Source organism: Cololabis saira, chromosome 12 (assembly GCF_033807715.1).
Source record: "Cololabis saira isolate AMF1-May2022 chromosome 12, fColSai1.1, whole genome shotgun sequence".
Lineage (NCBI taxonomy): Eukaryota > Metazoa > Chordata > Actinopteri > Beloniformes > Belonidae > Cololabis > Cololabis saira.
Window position 1 is genome coordinate 16,510,033 of NC_084598.1, and position 18,350 is coordinate 16,528,382.

Below are 18,350 nucleotides of genomic sequence, written 5' to 3' on the forward strand. Positions count from 1 at the left end.
ACAGTGTGTTTGTGTCTGTCCAGCCTGTCAGTGCAGGGGTCCAGGCTGTCTGGATGGGTCATGTGACTTATTGACTGGACATGGAACGTGTCGGAGCGGTTTCCAGGGTTACCTTTGTGACCAGTGTGCTCCTGGTTACTTTAACTACCCACTCTGCCAACGTGAGTTTCTCTTCTGAGCCCATAAATAGACTCATCCTTAATCATTCATCCTTTCTCACAATTTTGTGAACCTAGTGGGGTCAAAAGCTGAAGAAAATCAGATGTTGAGGCCATATATGTATACCTAAATGTAATACTTCTCACAACAGTAAGCAATTAAATCCTAGCGTAAGATGACTAGAAACAGTTCCAGGTGTAGATACAGTAGGGCATCTGTTCATCCCATCAAATTCCTTTGGCAGGAATTTCCTAGGAAGACAGGATTTCCTTTACAATAGCACTCTAAAAGGTTCTGTAGCAATAGAAATATGTATATATGCATGTTCACATCTAACTCCATCAGTCAGGATAAATGTAGTCCCATCATTAGATGTCCGTTGACCTCTGGTTTCTCTCTCAGTGTGTGGCTGCAGCAGGGTCGGCTCGCTGCCTGAAGCCTGCGATGCTTCTGGCCACTGTCTGTGTAAACCAGAGTTCCAGGGTCCTCGCTGTGAACAGTGCACATCTGGATTCCATTCCTACCCCAACTGTCAGGGTAACCACACATATACATGTCACTGATTTCCACATGCTATAATGAAGAGAGAGAATTGTGTGCCTTTTCTAACTGAAAACATGAAAGTCACTCCGACAGAGACATGGAGGCATTAACCTTGTGCACTTTCTCATGAGGTGTTACTTTACCTCGTAAAAACGTCATGGTTCTCGTTGGTATGTTTCAAAGGAAATTATACTTCTCGGCTTTAAAATATGACACAGATGTGGTTTAAAAATGTACAAGGATTTACAGGGACCAGGACCGAGCAGACATAAGCACACAATGTACCTGTGTTCTGTCACATTTAGAAATTTTGAAATGATATAACTTGATTAACCCTTAAATGTAATAGTCCATCTGACATTAAGTACAAAAACAAAACTTCACTCGACAAATTTTCACTGACTGCAAAAAGTTGTTCCATCCTGGCTGTTGTCTTTAAATGTTCCTTGAATTCTTTGGAAACATTTCAAAGCCAACATTATCAATTTCTACACAAATATTCACATCAAATTTTTTTATGATTGGTGAAATGCTTCTTTCGATTTGTTAGTTCTTTTCAATTTTCAATCCAATTTTATTTTTATAGCGTCTAATACAACACAAGTTGTCTCTAGGTGCTTTCCAGAGACCCAGATCATGACCGCCGAGCAATTATTACATAAACAATAGCAGCTAAAAACTCCCCTAGTGGGAGAAGAACCTTAAGCCAAACAGTGGCAAGAAAACCTCCCCTTTTCTTTTCTGTAACAATGCCTTATCTTGTGTTTTGTAAGAATGCACCTGTAATCCTCACACGTCAGTGAACAGCAACTGCACCTCGTCGGGCATGTGCCACTGCCGGCCCGTCTTCAGTGGAGCGTTGTGTGACCGGTGTGCTCCTGGTTACCATGGCTATCCAAGTTGCACACGTGAGTAACGTTTAGCAACATAAAGACGCTCTTTGGTCGTCGTGAGTGGACGGGATATTTTGAATGTATAAACTACATGTTTGCTTAGTTAGTGGTTAATCATCGAGCTGAAGACAGATCTGTATCCCGTGTCTATGTTTTAGCTTGTCAGTGTTCTCCGGAAGGCTCCCGTTATTCCAGCTGTGACCAGGGGACAGGACAGTGTGTCTGCCTCCCCAACGTGGTCGGGCTGAGGTGTAGCAGCTGTGCACACGGCTCCTACGGCTTCCCCCACTGCCAAGGTAATCATTTACAAACATAGCGAACGCAGGTCTTTCCTACATCTGTTTGACATCATGGAAATGCGATCCAGTAGCAGAAGTAATCACTCAGGATGCTTAGAGAAGTCAGCTGTAGAGCCCCATGTGTTCAGATCTGCCGTTGTTATACTGATGAACTCAAGCTAACACAGATAATACAGTCTGCATTATTACTTTATTATAACACAAGTTGAAAAAAGGAAATCAGTATGCTGTTCGCTGTCTTTTTAGTTTTAATAATCTCTCTGATTTTAGAATTGAAATTGTAAACAGATATTTTTAATAAAATATATATTGAGGATCTTTTTTCTCAAAAACGAAAATTCTTCACATTGGTCGGAGTTTAGGTTCAGCATTATTGCTTTCGGCACTATTATCACAAACAACATGACACTTATCTATCTTCTACTACCTTATACGATCACCCAAACGCATGCTCTAATAGAAGATTAAATTAGTTAATTAAATTAGTGACATGTAATGGAGCATGCTAGTTGCATGTAAGGGTGTGCAGGACGTCAGCTTTGCCAAACAGATAAAATGTGTTTTTGAAATCAATTTGACTTTAGAATCCTGCTCAACAATGGTTGAGTATTGAAAGTACCGGTAATATTAAAAGTAAGAAACCTGCCTTTTACAGTATTTTTCTCATCATAAATATAAGATATTTTTTATGTTTCTGTTATTTGTTTTAGTTTGTGTTGATCAGGTTGGAAGGCTAGCAACGTGGCTAAGCAAGTTTTACTGACTTTGATTTGTGATATTTAAAGCCTCGATCTGGAAGTATGGCCTTTTTCTTTTCAAAGGAATAAAAAAAACACTGTTGGATTTCTGCAGTAACTGACACAAACCTTCTGAGCTTCTGAGGTTTATTATCATTTGATCTGGTGGTTATACATAAAAAATTGAGAAATTGAGTCACTTGAGGTGATGGACCAGTGCATGCCCCTCTACGTAACATCCAGCATCTATTGCACAAATTGTAAAAGGTAATGTGTACCTTACAGTATTGTGTGTTTTAAAAAGAGTGTGTCTCAATAATCCTCTTGATATCCTGTCATTGCACATTGGTGCTTGTCAGTCTGAGCGTGTTGGTGGAAGTAGTCTTCACACTATGTTAGTGTGACAAGCTCATACAGGCGACACCAACACGTTCAACAACTCTGCACTTTATTTGCGTCAGAGGATTGGTGGGTCAACAACCGTGCTGTATTTCTTTCTACGGTTGTCATCTTACATGCACACATCCCCACATCCAACATCCGCACTGTAATAACGGAGTGATTATTGTGTTCTTTGTCCCTGACAGCTGGTACATGTCACCCTGCCGGCTCTGTGCAGTATGTGGTGCAGCCAGAGGGGGTAAGTCTTGTGTTTGTGTGTTTTTGTTTTTTATTTCTCTAAATAATGAAAAGTTTGACATTAAAAATGTTAATCTAGTTACCGTAAATTGAAAAGCAATGAAAGGCAGGTTCTTTGGGCTTTAGTTTTTAGCTGCAGTTGGACATTTTTATTTCAGTGTAACTGTTTTCTTTTTTTCTTTATTGATCTGAAAGTGTTTCCTGTAAAATAGTTATTTCTTTGGCATAACATTACAAACAATTTGTAATTATTATTATTTGTGGCATGAGCTAACTCAGACGTTTATTCTTCTGTTATCTTCTGTTATTAACTTAGGGTCAGTGTGAATGTCGTCGTCATGTGGAGGGTCCGGCTTGTGACAGATGTAAGCCCCTTTACTGGAACCTCTCCCCGGACACCCCTGATGGATGTTCCAGTAAGACGCGCTTACATCAACCTCAGATATGTCTGGCTGGTTTGGATGTAGTAGTAAATGTAGTATCAAATTAAATCTGTGTGTCTTGTTTCTTGTGCAGACTGTGAGTGTGATGTGTCAGGGACTCTGAGTGGTGTTGCGGAGTGTGCACAGGTGAGCTAGCAGGGCTTTTCTTCTGAATTACAGCTTATTGCTCATCCAGAATTTGACAACATGTCTCTTTGTTCATATTAAAATTACTACAGTAATACAAAAAAAAAGTTTAAAAAACAATATTACTACAGTGGTCCAAGCTTGTCCTGGTGAATATCCCAAGATCACATTAGCTCATTAATATTTGGACTAAAAGATAGGAATTCAAATCCCTAATAGAAGAGTTTCTGATTGTGTGGCGCGAGATCACTGTTCATTAAACAATATTATAATGTGCTTATATCGGACTTTGAGTTCAGATTTTGTTATTTTGTTTCCTTTTGTGCCCTGTATGAAAATGAAAATGTGCCCATTTTAATAATGACCACTTTGTTGGCATGCTAGTGGTGTTAATATTATTCTCACATCTTACAGGAATCTGGTCAGTGTCACTGCAAGCCCAACATCTGCACTGGACTGTGCTCTGCCTGCAAAGAAGGCTACTATAACATGCAAGGTGGCCACTACTTTGGCTGTCAGGGTAAGTGTTCCTGAGTACAAAGTGGGAATAAAAGGGTGAAAAATGAATAAGCTGTGATTCTTTGTTTTTCATTTGTATTTGTGTGTTCAGGGTGCCAGTGTGACATTGGCGGCTCAGTTGGTCGGTCTTGTGGAGACCGAAGTGGTCAATGTCGCTGCAGACCCAATGTGGAGGGACAAAAATGTAACCGGTGAGTTCCCATGTCCTATGAGGAATTTCAAATAGCATTTGCTATGCCAGTTTCACAGTTAAAATATTTAGTTTAAGTCCACTTCACATAGTGGGATCTTCCAAATTAGCTATGATCAGTTGGGGTAGCTAACAAACGCCTGCAGCTGGTGACTAATGGGGGTCATGTGGGTTAAGTTAAGTAGGGGCAAACTGTGGCAAATAGTACAAAGACTTTGAGTAAAATACAAGTGAGAAAAAAAGGAAAGAAAAATGCTGAAAGAAGATTCATTTGAAACAGCTTGAAAACTAATTTTAGACAGGATGACTCCTCCACATGATGTTCGGTCCGGAAACGAGGAGGACACTCAGCATCCTCTTGTCTTCAAAGCTCAAGCAAAGAGCTAAATGTCAGTCTCTTCATCATGACAAGAACCAGGCTGGTTTTTCAGAGAACTATTTTATCCCCTTCTTGAACCGCCACCTTATTGTGGTGGTGCGTAATTTTGTCCATAATGAACAGCATGTTCAAGTATAAGGGTGTCCATCAGTGCACGTGGCACCAGGACACCCTAGGCCGGAGGTCAATGATCGACTTTGTTGTCGTTTCATCTGAACTTCGGCCGCATGTCCTGGACACTCGGGTGAAGAGAGGGGCTGAGCTGTGAACTGATCACCACCTGGTGGTGAGTTGGATGCGCTGGCGGAGGAGGAGGTTGGACAGACCGGGCAGACCCAAACGGATTGTGAGGGTCTGTTGGGAACGTCTGGCTGAGCCCTCTGTCAAGGAAGTGTTCAATCCCAATATCCAGGAGAACTTCTAACAAATTCAGATGGAGGCTGGGGACAGTGAGTCCGAGTGGACCATGTTCTCTGCCTCCATTGTCGACGCAGCAGCTCAAAGTTGTGGACGCAAAGTCTCTGGTGCCTGTGGTGGCCGCAACCCCCAAACCCGGTTGTGGACACCAGAGGTAAGGGATGCTGTCAGACTGAAGAAGGAGTCCTACCGGGCCATGTTGGCCTGTGGAACTCCTGACGCAGTAGATGGGTACCGGCAGGCCAAGCGAGCCGCAGCTCGGGCAGTCCTGGAGGCAAAAACTCTGGTCTGGGAGGAGTTCGGGGAGGCCATGGAGGAAGACTTTCGATCAGCCTTGAAGAACTTCTGGCAAACTGTCCGGCGCCTCAGAAAGGGGAAGCAGTACTCTGCAAACACCGTTTATGGAGAAGGTGGGGAACTGTTGAAGTCAACTGGGGACATTGTTACCGGACCGTCGTAGTGAAGAAGGAGCTGAGTCGAAAGGCAAAGCTCGCGATTTACCAGTCAATCTACGCTTCACCCACCTTCACCTATGGTCATGAGCTTTGGGTAGTGACCGAAAGGACACGATCGTGGATACAAGCGGCCGAGATGAGTTTCCTCCGCAGGGTGGCTGGACGCAGTCCACATGTGCTTTGTGGATCTCCAGATCTCCTCAATCACTCGGAAGGAGCTCGGAGTCGAGCCGCTGCTCTTCACAGAGGAGTCAGCTGAGGTGTCTTGGGCATCTGTATCGGATCCTCCCGGACGCCTCCCTAGGGAGGTGTTCCAGGCATGTCCCTCTTCCCTAGGGAGGTGTTCCAGGCATGTCCCTCTTCCCTAGGGAGGTGTTCCAGGCATGTCCCTCTTCCCTAGGGAGGTGTTCCAGGCATGTCCCTCCTCCCTAGGAAGGTGTTCCAGGCATGTCCCTCCGGGAGGAGACCCCGGGGAAGACCATGGATGGATATTTTATGCTCTTATGCATTTGAATGAAACACTAAGAAGTCTAGAAATAGCACATTATCAGCACACAATTATCACTGTAAAGCAGGAACACTGTTTCCCAGTTAGTGGCATTTTTTGATGATGATGTTTTTTATTTTTATTTCATTCAGATCAACTCGGTACTGTGAGATTCTTACAATTTTTTACGTTAATGTTTGTGGTCCCAGTCCGCGTCCAGATCATTATTTTCCAGACCTCCACCATTTGAAGCTTGAGGTTGAGGATGGAGCCATGGCAGATGGCCGAGCGGTGCGATTTGGCTACAGTCAGCAGGAGTTCCCCGACTTCAGCTGGAGAGGTTATGCTCAGATGTCCCCCATTCAGGTAGGAAAAACACCATTCTGTTGATCAGCTCTATCAACTCTACAGTATTTTATTGACAAGTTTTTACCTTTGGTTTGGCTTCTGTATCTGTGTTTTTAATACCATCACCCTCCTTCATGTTGTGTTTTCTGTCATCATCCCACCTCATGAATCCATACAAATCTTCATACTTGGTATTTCTTATATTTCATAAATGCTCATATTATCTCATATTTCTAAATGCTCTTGTTCCCTTTGTTTCCTTTACATTGCCCTTTCTTTCCTCTTACTGCCACTTTACCTCCCTCATATTTTCATTCATTTTAAATGATTCATTTGTTACATTTGTCCTCATCTCTTCTTTTGTCTCTGTTGTTATGTTCTTATTTTGTACTTTAAACCAATTCTTTTTTCCTGCTTGTTTCTATCCTCCTTTTTCTCTATCTTTTTTTTAACCCCCTCCTCCCCCCACCACCGCCACCCCACACACACACACACACACACACACACACACACACACACACACACACACACACACACACACACACACACACACACACACACACACACACACACACATTTTTCGGTTTTCATTTTGTTCTTGCTTTGTCTCTTGTCCCACACTTCTCTGCTGCTGCTGCTTGCTTGCTCCAGTCCAAGGTGTTGGTGTCGGTGTCGGTCACGTCTCCAGACCTCTTCCATGTGGTGCTGCGCTATGCCAACTGGGGCGATTCGGATGTCCAGGGCAGGGTGTCTGTCATAGAGGATGGATGGAACCACTACTGTGGTAACTGTAAGTGCTGGGAAGGGGGCGCTCTTCTTTTCTTCTTCTACATTCCCTCTATCACTCCATCATTACAATGGAGAAGGCTGAAAGAACGTCATCATCTCCCCTGCGTCTTCTCCCTCCAAAACATGCATACAAGTCACATCGTCTTCTGCAAAGAAAGCCAAAACCCCAGCAACATGAATGGATTACAGACCATAAACAAACAATACCAAAGAGCGATAATTCAGCCATTGTGAATTCAAATAAACAAGTGATTATGTAGTTAAATACAGAAATGTGATCACCGCAGGCCCATCAGTGTTCTCTCTGATTGGCTGTCCAGGGCAGTGCACAATCTCTTTGCCGTAGGCTTTTTCTGTAAATGCACGAAGCTTAACTTTCAATAAATGCATAAATATAAAAGACAATTTATATAATAAATGAGATTTAAATGACAGATTTTTGAGGCGCCTGGACACAGAAAACACATTTAACTGACCTAGAAACTGTGTTAGATTCTAGCTGAGATAATAATGACCTGGAATTATACAAACCTTGCTTTATTTAATCTCTTCTATATTATGTATTAACTTATAGACTACTGCTCTTTCTGCATTGCAAATATATGTCATTTTGGGCAGATAGAGACGGCTCTTCTTGGGTTCTTCTTGGGTAAAAATGCTGCAGTAGTCAAAACTTCACAGATGTAAAACGAAGCGAATGAGGCACACTTTGTTGTGTGCTGGCTTGCAGCTGCCCGCAGCTGCCAAGTATCTCGCTGATCTTGACTTTATAGACTGACTTGATGATTTGTTATATATATAGTCAATAGAACGCAGGCGCAGAATAAGGTTCAAGTCCCAGCAGGAGAAACGTTATCACGTACAGGTAACGAGCCAAGGACACTGGCAAAAGGCCAGCGAATACTGACACTACACTTAGTCACGAGCAAGCAAGGAACATTTGATCCAACTATGGCTCCAGGGGCAAAACAAAATGCAGACCATGTCTGGGTGAGGAATGACAGGTTATGTGGGTGTGTAGAGCAAGGTGCAACAAGCCCTCTCAGCCTAAGAAATAGGTCGCAGGAAATTCACAGAAAGGCAACCACATAAAAATCAGTTGACCTGCAATTGGCCAAAACTGGGGTTGAGTGATGGGCCGGTGGTTTAATGCACTCGCCCCCGAGAGCACACTTAATCAGGATCAGGCTTAATGCAAACAGAACTGACGCAGGGTGGCCGGTTGGGGTCGGGATGTGTTGATGAGAAGAAGAAGAAGTTCTGTACGGTCAGCAAAACACAACAGCAGGACTGGCAGACGCCTGCTGGTCATATTTATGCAACACGATCCTCAAATCCCGTTGTTCAACACGGATCCGGCACCGCTCCATCTCCTGCATCAGCCAGCTCTGCCAGCTCTCTCTCTCCGAGCAAGCAGACAGTGGGCCGTCATGTTACGTAGTAAAACTGGATAACACTTCCCAAGTCATTTCCCTCCCCTCAGTTCAGCTTCAGGCACTGGGGAGGCAATAACACGCCTTGCATTTGCACAGCCCAGCGCACGTTAAACACTTTCTTGATCTAGAGATCATTACGGAGCCCTCTAGGGGACACAGTGGAGGGAAAAAAAGGGATTTTTGGAGATATATTGAGGTAAGGCATGGAGTTCATATTTCAGAGCGACGTCATAAGCACATTTTCTCTGATAGGGGGCTTGCTTGTTGCACGGGTTTCTCATGTTTAACCAGAGAAAACCTTCAAGGTCCTCCATGACTGCGGAGCAGAGTGTATCAGCATCCCGTTCAAACGGGCAGTGATGCGCAGAGGAGACAATGCAATATCTCACAAACGTTTTGTGATATATGACAAAAGTTCCCTTATTTGTTTCTCTACTGTGTCCTCTAGGGCTCCGTAGATAGTAAGGGGGTCTAACCTGAGCCGTTAGGTAAATACAGTTAATACAAAACTAAATATGGATGTCAGGGTGTCATTTCAGAATTACTGCAGGTTCTGGGGCAATTTTAGTCCGTTTCAAATAGGACATTTGAAACATTATTGAGATTGCCACTACCGCTGTTGCAATAACAGTCAACAGAAGATGCAGCGGATGATCATGAAATGATTATTTAAAGGTAAATCCCTCATGTAATACAGTAATGCATAATGAGCAAGTAATGTTACAGCACAGTAACATTGTATTAATGAGGCCAAAAACAGCTGGAAACTAGATTTTGATGACTTTAAATTGACGGCTATGTCACATCCAGCGCTGCCAGAGACGTCAGAGACGCGCAAATGCACAAAAAGTGTTTCCATTACACTTAAAAAGGATTATCACACACCTGAAAAACGTCGTGGGAAAATCTTGTATAAAGGTTTATGTGATATTTGCCAGTTTGTTTAATTAAAGGCATTTCCATTACAGGTTTTTCTTTACCATATTTATATTTTACACAAATCTAAGGTAATGAAAAGCAGCTTGAAAGAATAAGAATAAGTCTTTTTTCACGACACTGTTCCTTTTTGGAAATCTTCATCCTTTTCTTCATCCCTCTTTCCTGCTGAATAAGATAGAAGATAGAGGTGTGTGTGGTTGTGGATGGGTGACTGACAGCTGCTTGCTCTCACTCGGTTTCTGGGCCACAGGTCAGTGCAGAATTTAAGGGTTCAAGAAAAACAGAACTTCACGTTTCCTGCCCTTCAAACCCCTTCTGTTCCCTCCCTACACTTTCCTCCAACATTCTTCACCTGGACCTGGTCCTTATCGCTGCAGGTACAGTACAGACCAAAGGTTTGGACACACTCATTCAAACAAATGGGGAAGTGTGTCCAGACTTTTGGTCGGTACTGTATATGTGAGCCAGGCAGACGTCTGTCTGACGCATTTCCTCCTCAGATATGTAAATGCTGAGGGTAGCACCTCCAACAGTAAAATCACAGCCTATCAGGTCAGTTACAATTAAACACCAGTGGATGCAATGAAAGGATGAAGTAGTGTTGTGTTCACTGCAGCTGTGCAACCACATCATTTGAAAATTGATAAGTTTGTCTTTTCAACATGTTATTGTGTCCCTCCGGAAGCTGCTGAATTTGCATTCTTCTAGTATGTAGCCTTTGTATAAAACAGCCTAAAGTTATGATATTTGTTTTCAAGGTTCGGAGCAGTCCAAACAAATCGTCTTCGCTCCCACTGACCAGCCGACCTTTGTCAGTGTTCCCCAGAGCAGTTTTGTGGAACCCTTTGTCCTGAACCCAGGAACGTGGACTGTTGTTATAGAGGCTGAGGGGATCCTGCTGGTGAGACGCAACATACATATCTGCTTCCATGCATGCATACAAACACTTGCAGAAGCATTGTTACCACAAAGGGCTAAGGAATAAATCCATTGTCATATTTCATCACCAGGATGTTTTTAATCTGCTAAAGCTGTCCTGGCTACACCACCAAATGTCAAAAATGAAAGGTTATTAGATATCTTTATTAAAAAAAACCCCACTTCATTAATATTCTGTTTGCCTTTTAGGACTACCTGGTTCTCCTGCCCAGTGCCTACTATGAAGCTCCCATCCTGCAGATTAGAGTTACTGACGAGTGCACCTACGAATCTGCACCTGACGCCAGCAAGAAGTAACTCTGCACATATAGTTTGCCGTTGATGAACTATCGACTTAGTAGACATAAAATAACAGGAAGCAAAGCATCCTTTTTTTTCCTCTGTCTCTTAAAGTCTTGAATCAAGTCAAGTGGCATTCTTTTATTTTGTTCTTGAAGTTTCACCCTTCATCTGCAGGCATCATTTCAAATAGGCTGGTGGGAGAGTTTCATGCTCAGAGGATGTTGATGTAAATCTGGGTCTGTTACAACCAAAAACGTAATAATGGCCAATAACGTAATAACTGCCAATAACGTAATAATTTTGGCAATTTCAAATGTAATAAGGCCAATAGTGTAATAATGTGCCAATAATGTAATAAAATCTTTGAGCCAATAACGTAATAACTTTTTGCCGATAATGTAATAAGGCATTACATTATTGGCTGGTTATTACATTATTGGCCTGGTATTAAAAAATTATTACAAAATTATTACATTATCGGCAAAAAGTTATTACATTATTGACTCAAAAGTTTTATTACATTATTGGCACATTATTACACTATTGGCTTTATTACATTTGAAATGGCCAAAATTATTACATTATTGGCCGTTATTACGTTTTTGGTTGTAACAGGGTCCACTGTTGTCAGTCACATGAATCAACGTGCAAATGGTTGTTAAACTGCCCGGAGATTTAAAGGTGCATTGTATGTCTTTGTTAAGTGAAATCTGAGGTATTTAATGTTAGTTTTTCACTCCACTGGGCTCGTCAAAGAGGAGTGAAGAAGAGTAAAAGAAGCTATCTTTGTCAAACATGAAAAAACAACATAGAGGAGTAGGACTCCGATTCAACCTATCAAACACCTGGTTACATCTAAATCAAGCTATTGGCAACAATCTAGATAAGGATTAAACCGCAGTTTCAGAGAAATCCAAGTATACATGCGCTAGAAGACAATTGATTATTGAATGAGGTGCGTTCGATCAGCAATGCTAGGTGGCGCCACACGCACTTTTACGTTGGCGTTCTTCCAGTTCCTTCTTTGTTGTCCTTCTTCTTCTCCTCCCGTGTTGATATTCTGGCTTTCGCGGTGCCATCACTTCCAGAAGGGGGAGTCCCGGGGCAGTCAGTAGCTCGGCTATACGTGGGTTGCATACACATGCCGGAATAACTCGAATTAGGACGCATTATCTGGCACCAATGTCTCAATCTCAAGAGCTTCAGTTTGGTTCGACCGCATCCCGGCTAAGGTGTATACATGGATTTTAATAATTCGATATCGACTGGATTAAGGCAACAATTCCACTTTCTGTTATTGTATGTAAACGTACCGACTGAAACCAGGTTCACAACTAACCGTAGATAAATGAACCACAGAAGTGGAAGGAGTGTCAGTGATTTGCATATGTCTTCAACAGTTTATAAACTAATCAAACTGATCGTGCCTTCTGTGTGAAAGGTGAAACCTCTTCAGTAGCAAAAGAAAAGGAGGTCAAATCCCCTTGATTCAAGAACTTGAAGTGTGTACCAGTGTGTGAACCACGTGTTTCCTCTGAACTGTGTGTCTCTGTTCAGCTGTCTGCTGTACAAGTATCTGTCTCTGGAGTCGTTCCCCTCCATCTCTGGTCCTGAGGCGAGCTGCCGTCTTGATAATCACCTGCCACGCCCCTGCTTAACTAAGAAAATTACCCCACGCCACCCTGAAATGGCTGTCTGCAGCGGATATGATGTAAGAGAGAAAGCAAGAGTTTGTACAATATCTGTGCCATTTTTCTATTTAGGTTTTGAGACATATTAAATGTTAAGAATGAAAAAAGAACAAAAGCTAAAAAAGCGCAGCCAGAAGGTTAAAAAAGTATTTTCCTTTGTGGTGCAGATTAGCGTTGAGCTTCGAGGGCGTCTATCATCTCCAGGAGAGTATGTTCTGGTGGTTGAGTATTCCAGCGAAGAAGAGTTGCCCCAGACTCTGTCTGTAACCGTGAACGGGCCGCGTGCACGAATACACCAACACCGGCTCACCCTTCTGCACTGCAAATACAGGTAAAGAAACCTACTTTTACCTCCTTTTAGTTTAATATTTTCTAACAAATTACACCGATCTTTGACTCTTTACAGACCTCTTGAACAAATGCAGAAATGTTTTTCAAACATTCTGTTGTTCCCTTCACTGTCCTAATGCTTCTAACACATACATGACCAGGAGCTCTGCTCTTTATTTTCTCTTATAAATGAATGTGATTCTTGGTTATGGTTGGTGATTTAAAACGTTATTGGTTTACGCGTTGGGCGGGAAAAAACAAGTGAATATGTGAAATTTAAAGCAAGTAAAGGGCTGAGCTAAATCGTACAGATGTGATGCTGAGCAGCTAAGTTCAGTAACAATAATGGAAACCTGAGAGTTCACAGTAACTATCAAGTGTCAGGTCTCCTGCTTCACAACAGTTCTTAACCATCATGTCCACGTGTGTTTTTGTCCAGCTCCCTGTGTCGAGGCGTGGCCATCGATGAACAGAACCGAGTGGGCACCTTCTCCTTACCTGCTGATGCAGAGGTCCAGCTCTCTTCTGACCAGGCCAGCTTCTTCCTGGTAAGTATTAACCTCCCATCAAACTGACAGTCAGCCCATGACCCATGTGGACAAATATGTTGGTTCTCTGCCTGAAGAAAGAAAACCTCACAACAGTCACTGAAATAACTTGAAACTAGCAAAAATAATAAAATCAGACTTTGCTTAAATTCTGGTTAAAGAGAATCTTAAAAAAAAAAAACTGTGAAAAGGGTCTTGACAAAGATTCAAGATTAGAGATTTTTTAATCGTCATCATGCTGCTGGAACATCACAACATTGACAAAAATAAAAGGCATGAAAATCAAATGTACTGTACATATGTACATATATATATGACACAAAAAACTGAAAATACAGATGCAGATTACAAAGTTTGTTAATCTTTTTTAGTTATTGTACTGGCATGATTGACAGCGCAGCATGAGCAACAACAGAAACAGAAATTAAGTGCAGTTGGTCCGTTGCAAAGTGCAAAGAGTCTGTGAAGTGCAACGAGTGGCTGTGTGAGAGTCACGGGGTCTGTGTTGTCTGTGTGTCTGTGTGGGTTAGCGGGGCAGGGGGGAGGGGGTAGACGGGTGGCTTTCACAGGGAGGAAGCTGTCTCTCAGCCTGGTGGTTCTAGTGTTTATGAACCTGTACCATTTCCTAGAGTGGCCGTACAAACGGAAGGTAGCAGCAATACGACTGGCCTTCCTGTAGAGTCTGCCAGCGTATATTGAGTCCATATATATATATATATATATATATATACATACATACATACATACATACATACATACATACATACATACATACATACATACATACATACATACATATATTTAATATAAATGTGTTTTTTTTCCCTCATTGCCTTTAGCACAAAGTGTACCTGGTGCCTAAGAACCAGTTTACTATGGAGTATGTGGAACCTAAAGTCCACTGCATCAGCACTCATGGCCAGTTCTCACCTGACAGGTAATGTCACCTACTGAAACTGTACAAAAAGAAGAATATGTTTTGTGGAAAAGAAAAGCTTTCCTAAACGTTCTACTTCCTCTGGCTCCAGTTCCTCCTGTGTGCGGTCACGCTTCCAGATCCCAACAGGCTCTATGGTCCTGAATGAAGGCCAGAGTTCTTCCACGCAGGAAGAGGAGATGCCAGTACAGGCTTCTCCTCCCGAGGCTTCTGCTCTCCGCTTATACCAGAGTGATGATCCTGTCTGGATGGGAGAACTCAGACCTCCCTTTGGTGAAGATAACAACCACCATATGCGACTGGATTCTAATCAGGTATGAACAATGATGATGGTGAGTTATTTAATTGTTGACAGGCTTACAGTAACGTGTTCTATTATCCTTTGTTCAGCTCCTTTCTTACAGTTTATTCAGTTAATATCCTCGTCTGCTCCTTTTCTTATTACTGCATCACGCCAAAAAAATATTGATTTTTTTAAAGTTAAGTTTTAAAGTTATTGATAAGGCTCATAGACACAACTGTTGATCATAGATTAGTACCATAGTCAGAATAATAAAATTTTCACGGCAGACATTCCAAAGTTGCACTGAAGAAACGAAAAATAAAGTCACTGCCATCTGTGTCTTTGTGTCTCCTCCATTATCCCCACCCTACCCAGAATGCTGCAGTGTACTCAGCTCGTGTCCATTCGCTTGGGCGTTACGTGTTTATTCTGCACTATCACCAGCCTGGTCACCCCACGTATCCCGTGCAGGTCTTCATTAACGGAGGACGGATCTGGCAGGGTAAGACCATGCACGCAGGGTTGATAATACACAAGACGGGATAGTTTGACAGTAAATAAATGCTATTAAAAATGGTGGAATGCAAAGAATAACAGTTTTCAAACACCAAATAAGTAATAAAAAATAAGTTGTCACTGTGTGTTTCAGGTCACATTAACGCTTCCTTCTGTCCTCACGCTTACGGCTGCCGTAACGTGCTGGTCGCTGAGAATCAGATCATGCTGGATGTGACGGACTATAATGTCTTCCTCACGGTACAGATACCTGCGGGCAAGACATTGTGGCTGGTGAGTATTATTGACTTGCTTTTTTTAATCCTTCCATTTCATTTAGGAAACTTTTTTATTTTTATCGGCACAGCTGTAATCTTAATCTTCTGCCAGCCCGTATCCTTCTATAGACGCTTGACTCGTTTGACTCTGGACTAAAATGATTTGAAGAGTACAGTGTGTTACATACGTATCTGTCATACATCAACAGGATTATGTGTTAGTCGTTCCTGAGAAAAGCTACAGCTCCAATTACCTGAACGAGGAACCGCTGGACAAATCCTATGACTTCATCAGCAGCTGTGGCCAAAACAGCTTCTACATCAAGTCAGTATTTTTAATATAGAGGTTCATTATTATTAACGGACGTTTCCATGTAATCAGCTTTACAAAATAAAGTACATTTGGGCTGTCAGTAAACTGAAAACTAAATTAATTTCTACTCAATCTTAAACAATCTTGTTCAAGATGATCAAATGTGAAGTTTTGAGACAAAATGCACTAATATATATAATGAAAACCATGTGTATTATAAATGTATCATGTCTATTATAAGTGGAGTCCACCCTTACTGTGCTGTGACGTATTCTCTCCTCCCTCCAGTCCCTCCACCAGCTCTCCGTTTTGCCTCAACGCTGCAGTGTCTCTGTCGGCCTTCTTCAACAACGGAGCGCTGCCCTGCGGCTGCCACAACGCCGGGGCTGAGGGGGACACTTGTGAGCAGTTTGGCGGCCAGTGCCGCTGCAAGCCAAATGTGATTGGACGAGACTGCTCCATGTGTGCAACAGGCCACTGGGGATTCCCCAGATGCAGACGTGAGTGTCTGACTGACATCAAATAGCTGGTTTAGAAGTGACGTTTCATAAATTTGGTGGAATTGGTACTGAAGTTTAGTCGAATGCTCTGTGAAAAACAAATGAGCATAAATTGCATTTATTAAATGAGAAGGTTAAAAGGACTTAATACAGGAATTAGTGGAAGGTTTCAGCTTAGTAATAGTAATAATAATGATTAAAATGCAGTAAATTTGTTTTATAAAACTACTTTGTTTCTGAAGTTGCAAGCAGCAGAGAGTTGTAGTGTACTGATTTTCACTTGCTTCTGTCTTTTCCATAATGCGACTTGTTTCCTGTGAAGCCTGTAACTGTGGTACGAGGTTATGTGAGCCGGAGACGGGAGACTGCATCTGTCCACCGAGGACTCTACTACCGGAGTGCTCCCAGTGCCAGCCGCAGACGTTTGGCTGCCACCCGGTCGTGGGCTGTGAGGTCTGCAACTGCTCCAGGCCGGGTGTCGTCTCCAGTGACGTCACCTGTGACACTTCCAGCGGACAGTGCAGGTACAGCCCCGATATAACAATACTTCCTGCTTGGTTCTGCACCCAAACCGAGTTGATTGTCTGCGTGCAAAACACAAATAAAAGGTTGTTTACGAATTAGATTATTTTTGATCAATTAAACAGATAAGATAGATGGACTAAAAAAATAACTGCATCGTCACGTTTACATATGTTGAACTTGAACTGTTATTGTAACAGGACTAATGTTGATACACTTACTTATATCTGTGTCTGTCCTCCAGCTTTTATTCTCACTTTTGCCTTCACAAGCATCCTTCAGTATCTAGCTTTATAAAACGTATGTTGTATTATTATTATTATTATTATTAGTATTGTTATTGTTATTAATATTAATATTATTGTTATTATTATGTAAAATCAGTTTCATTCTCTTCCAAATGCACAGAAAAGAGAATGTGTTAGTTGTGGCCAGAGCAGACAAAGGCATGGAACTGAAATACTTACTAAAGACAATCATCTCTTTGGATTTTCTGCTCCTGGCATTAGAACATGTACAGAACATGGAGGACTTCTAAAAGTAGTAACTACAATAGCTGTGAGCTACAGTCACCATGGTTCCAGCAGGTGCGCAGCAGTAGCGACCCATGGTTGAATGACCTTTACAGCGGGGCTGAAAAATGTATTGATCTGCATCAGCTTATCAATTTAATGATCCACAATCCAATCGCACCAAATTGATACCAAATGAAAATATCAATCAGACATTAATAAATGTAATCCTCGTCAATGCAAGTTATCAAGTGGCCTTGTTTCCTGTGGCTTCTTTGTTTGTTTTGCTGACTTTAAAAAAAAAAAAAAAAAACTTAAATAGATAGTTTTACACTTAACTGTACGATCCCAGAAATATAAATATAAAATAATATTTTAGTTGCCACAATTGAAATGTCTGTGTTCAGATAGCATTTGATATAATTTCATATCGATTGATAACCCCTAAAGCTAACTGAGTAAGTATCATATCGTGGCAATTTTTTTTAACCACATCATCACTAGTTAGTGGATGTAATATATCACATCACGATAAAACATGACTTACACACCTCTACTTAGCAGCACCCCACGCCAATGAGATGTGTTTAAGTATGAAGTCATAGGAAGAATGTCAGAATGTTTAATTGAGTGTCCTGAAATTTTAGCTTGTTCATCGGAAAATATTATCCATAGAGCAGCATTCCCAAGTGGTGGCCCTCAGGGGCCACACGTAACACCTGATTCAGCGGTATGACTCATGAACAGATGTGCCCGCAGACCTTGATGACAGCTTCACGGTGGTCCATTTATTGGAATCTAGTGTGCTCCATCTGCCTTCTTTGTTATTTCACTGCAACTATAATGGTGTAACTCCTGTTCTCAGATATCCACATGGCACTTTATTTTTTACAGGCATGTGTTTTAAACCCATGTACAGTCT

General features: G+C 41.9%; 1 protein-coding gene across 1 annotated transcript in view; it reads left to right on the forward strand.

Annotated features, from left to right (window-relative positions):
- The window catches only part of lama5 (laminin, alpha 5), a 102,561-nt gene that overhangs the window by 45,090 nt on the left and 39,121 nt on the right, over positions 1 to 18,350 (forward strand). The window contains exons 13-35 of the mRNA XM_061735735.1: positions 24 to 161; positions 562 to 696; positions 1,476 to 1,610; positions 1,754 to 1,891; positions 3,219 to 3,271; positions 3,587 to 3,686; positions 3,787 to 3,839; positions 4,254 to 4,359; positions 4,450 to 4,549; positions 6,496 to 6,652; positions 7,286 to 7,424; positions 10,557 to 10,699; positions 10,927 to 11,030; positions 12,577 to 12,730; positions 12,878 to 13,041; positions 13,480 to 13,588; positions 14,428 to 14,525; positions 14,617 to 14,839; positions 15,184 to 15,310; positions 15,458 to 15,597; positions 15,791 to 15,906; positions 16,183 to 16,394; positions 16,717 to 16,918. Of these exons, the coding sequence (XP_061591719.1) occupies positions 24 to 161; positions 562 to 696; positions 1,476 to 1,610; positions 1,754 to 1,891; positions 3,219 to 3,271; positions 3,587 to 3,686; positions 3,787 to 3,839; positions 4,254 to 4,359; positions 4,450 to 4,549; positions 6,496 to 6,652; positions 7,286 to 7,424; positions 10,557 to 10,699; positions 10,927 to 11,030; positions 12,577 to 12,730; positions 12,878 to 13,041; positions 13,480 to 13,588; positions 14,428 to 14,525; positions 14,617 to 14,839; positions 15,184 to 15,310; positions 15,458 to 15,597; positions 15,791 to 15,906; positions 16,183 to 16,394; positions 16,717 to 16,918 (3,046 nt within the window). The remainder of the gene's footprint in view (positions 1 to 23; positions 162 to 561; positions 697 to 1,475; positions 1,611 to 1,753; positions 1,892 to 3,218; positions 3,272 to 3,586; positions 3,687 to 3,786; positions 3,840 to 4,253; positions 4,360 to 4,449; positions 4,550 to 6,495; positions 6,653 to 7,285; positions 7,425 to 10,556; positions 10,700 to 10,926; positions 11,031 to 12,576; positions 12,731 to 12,877; positions 13,042 to 13,479; positions 13,589 to 14,427; positions 14,526 to 14,616; positions 14,840 to 15,183; positions 15,311 to 15,457; positions 15,598 to 15,790; positions 15,907 to 16,182; positions 16,395 to 16,716; positions 16,919 to 18,350) is intronic.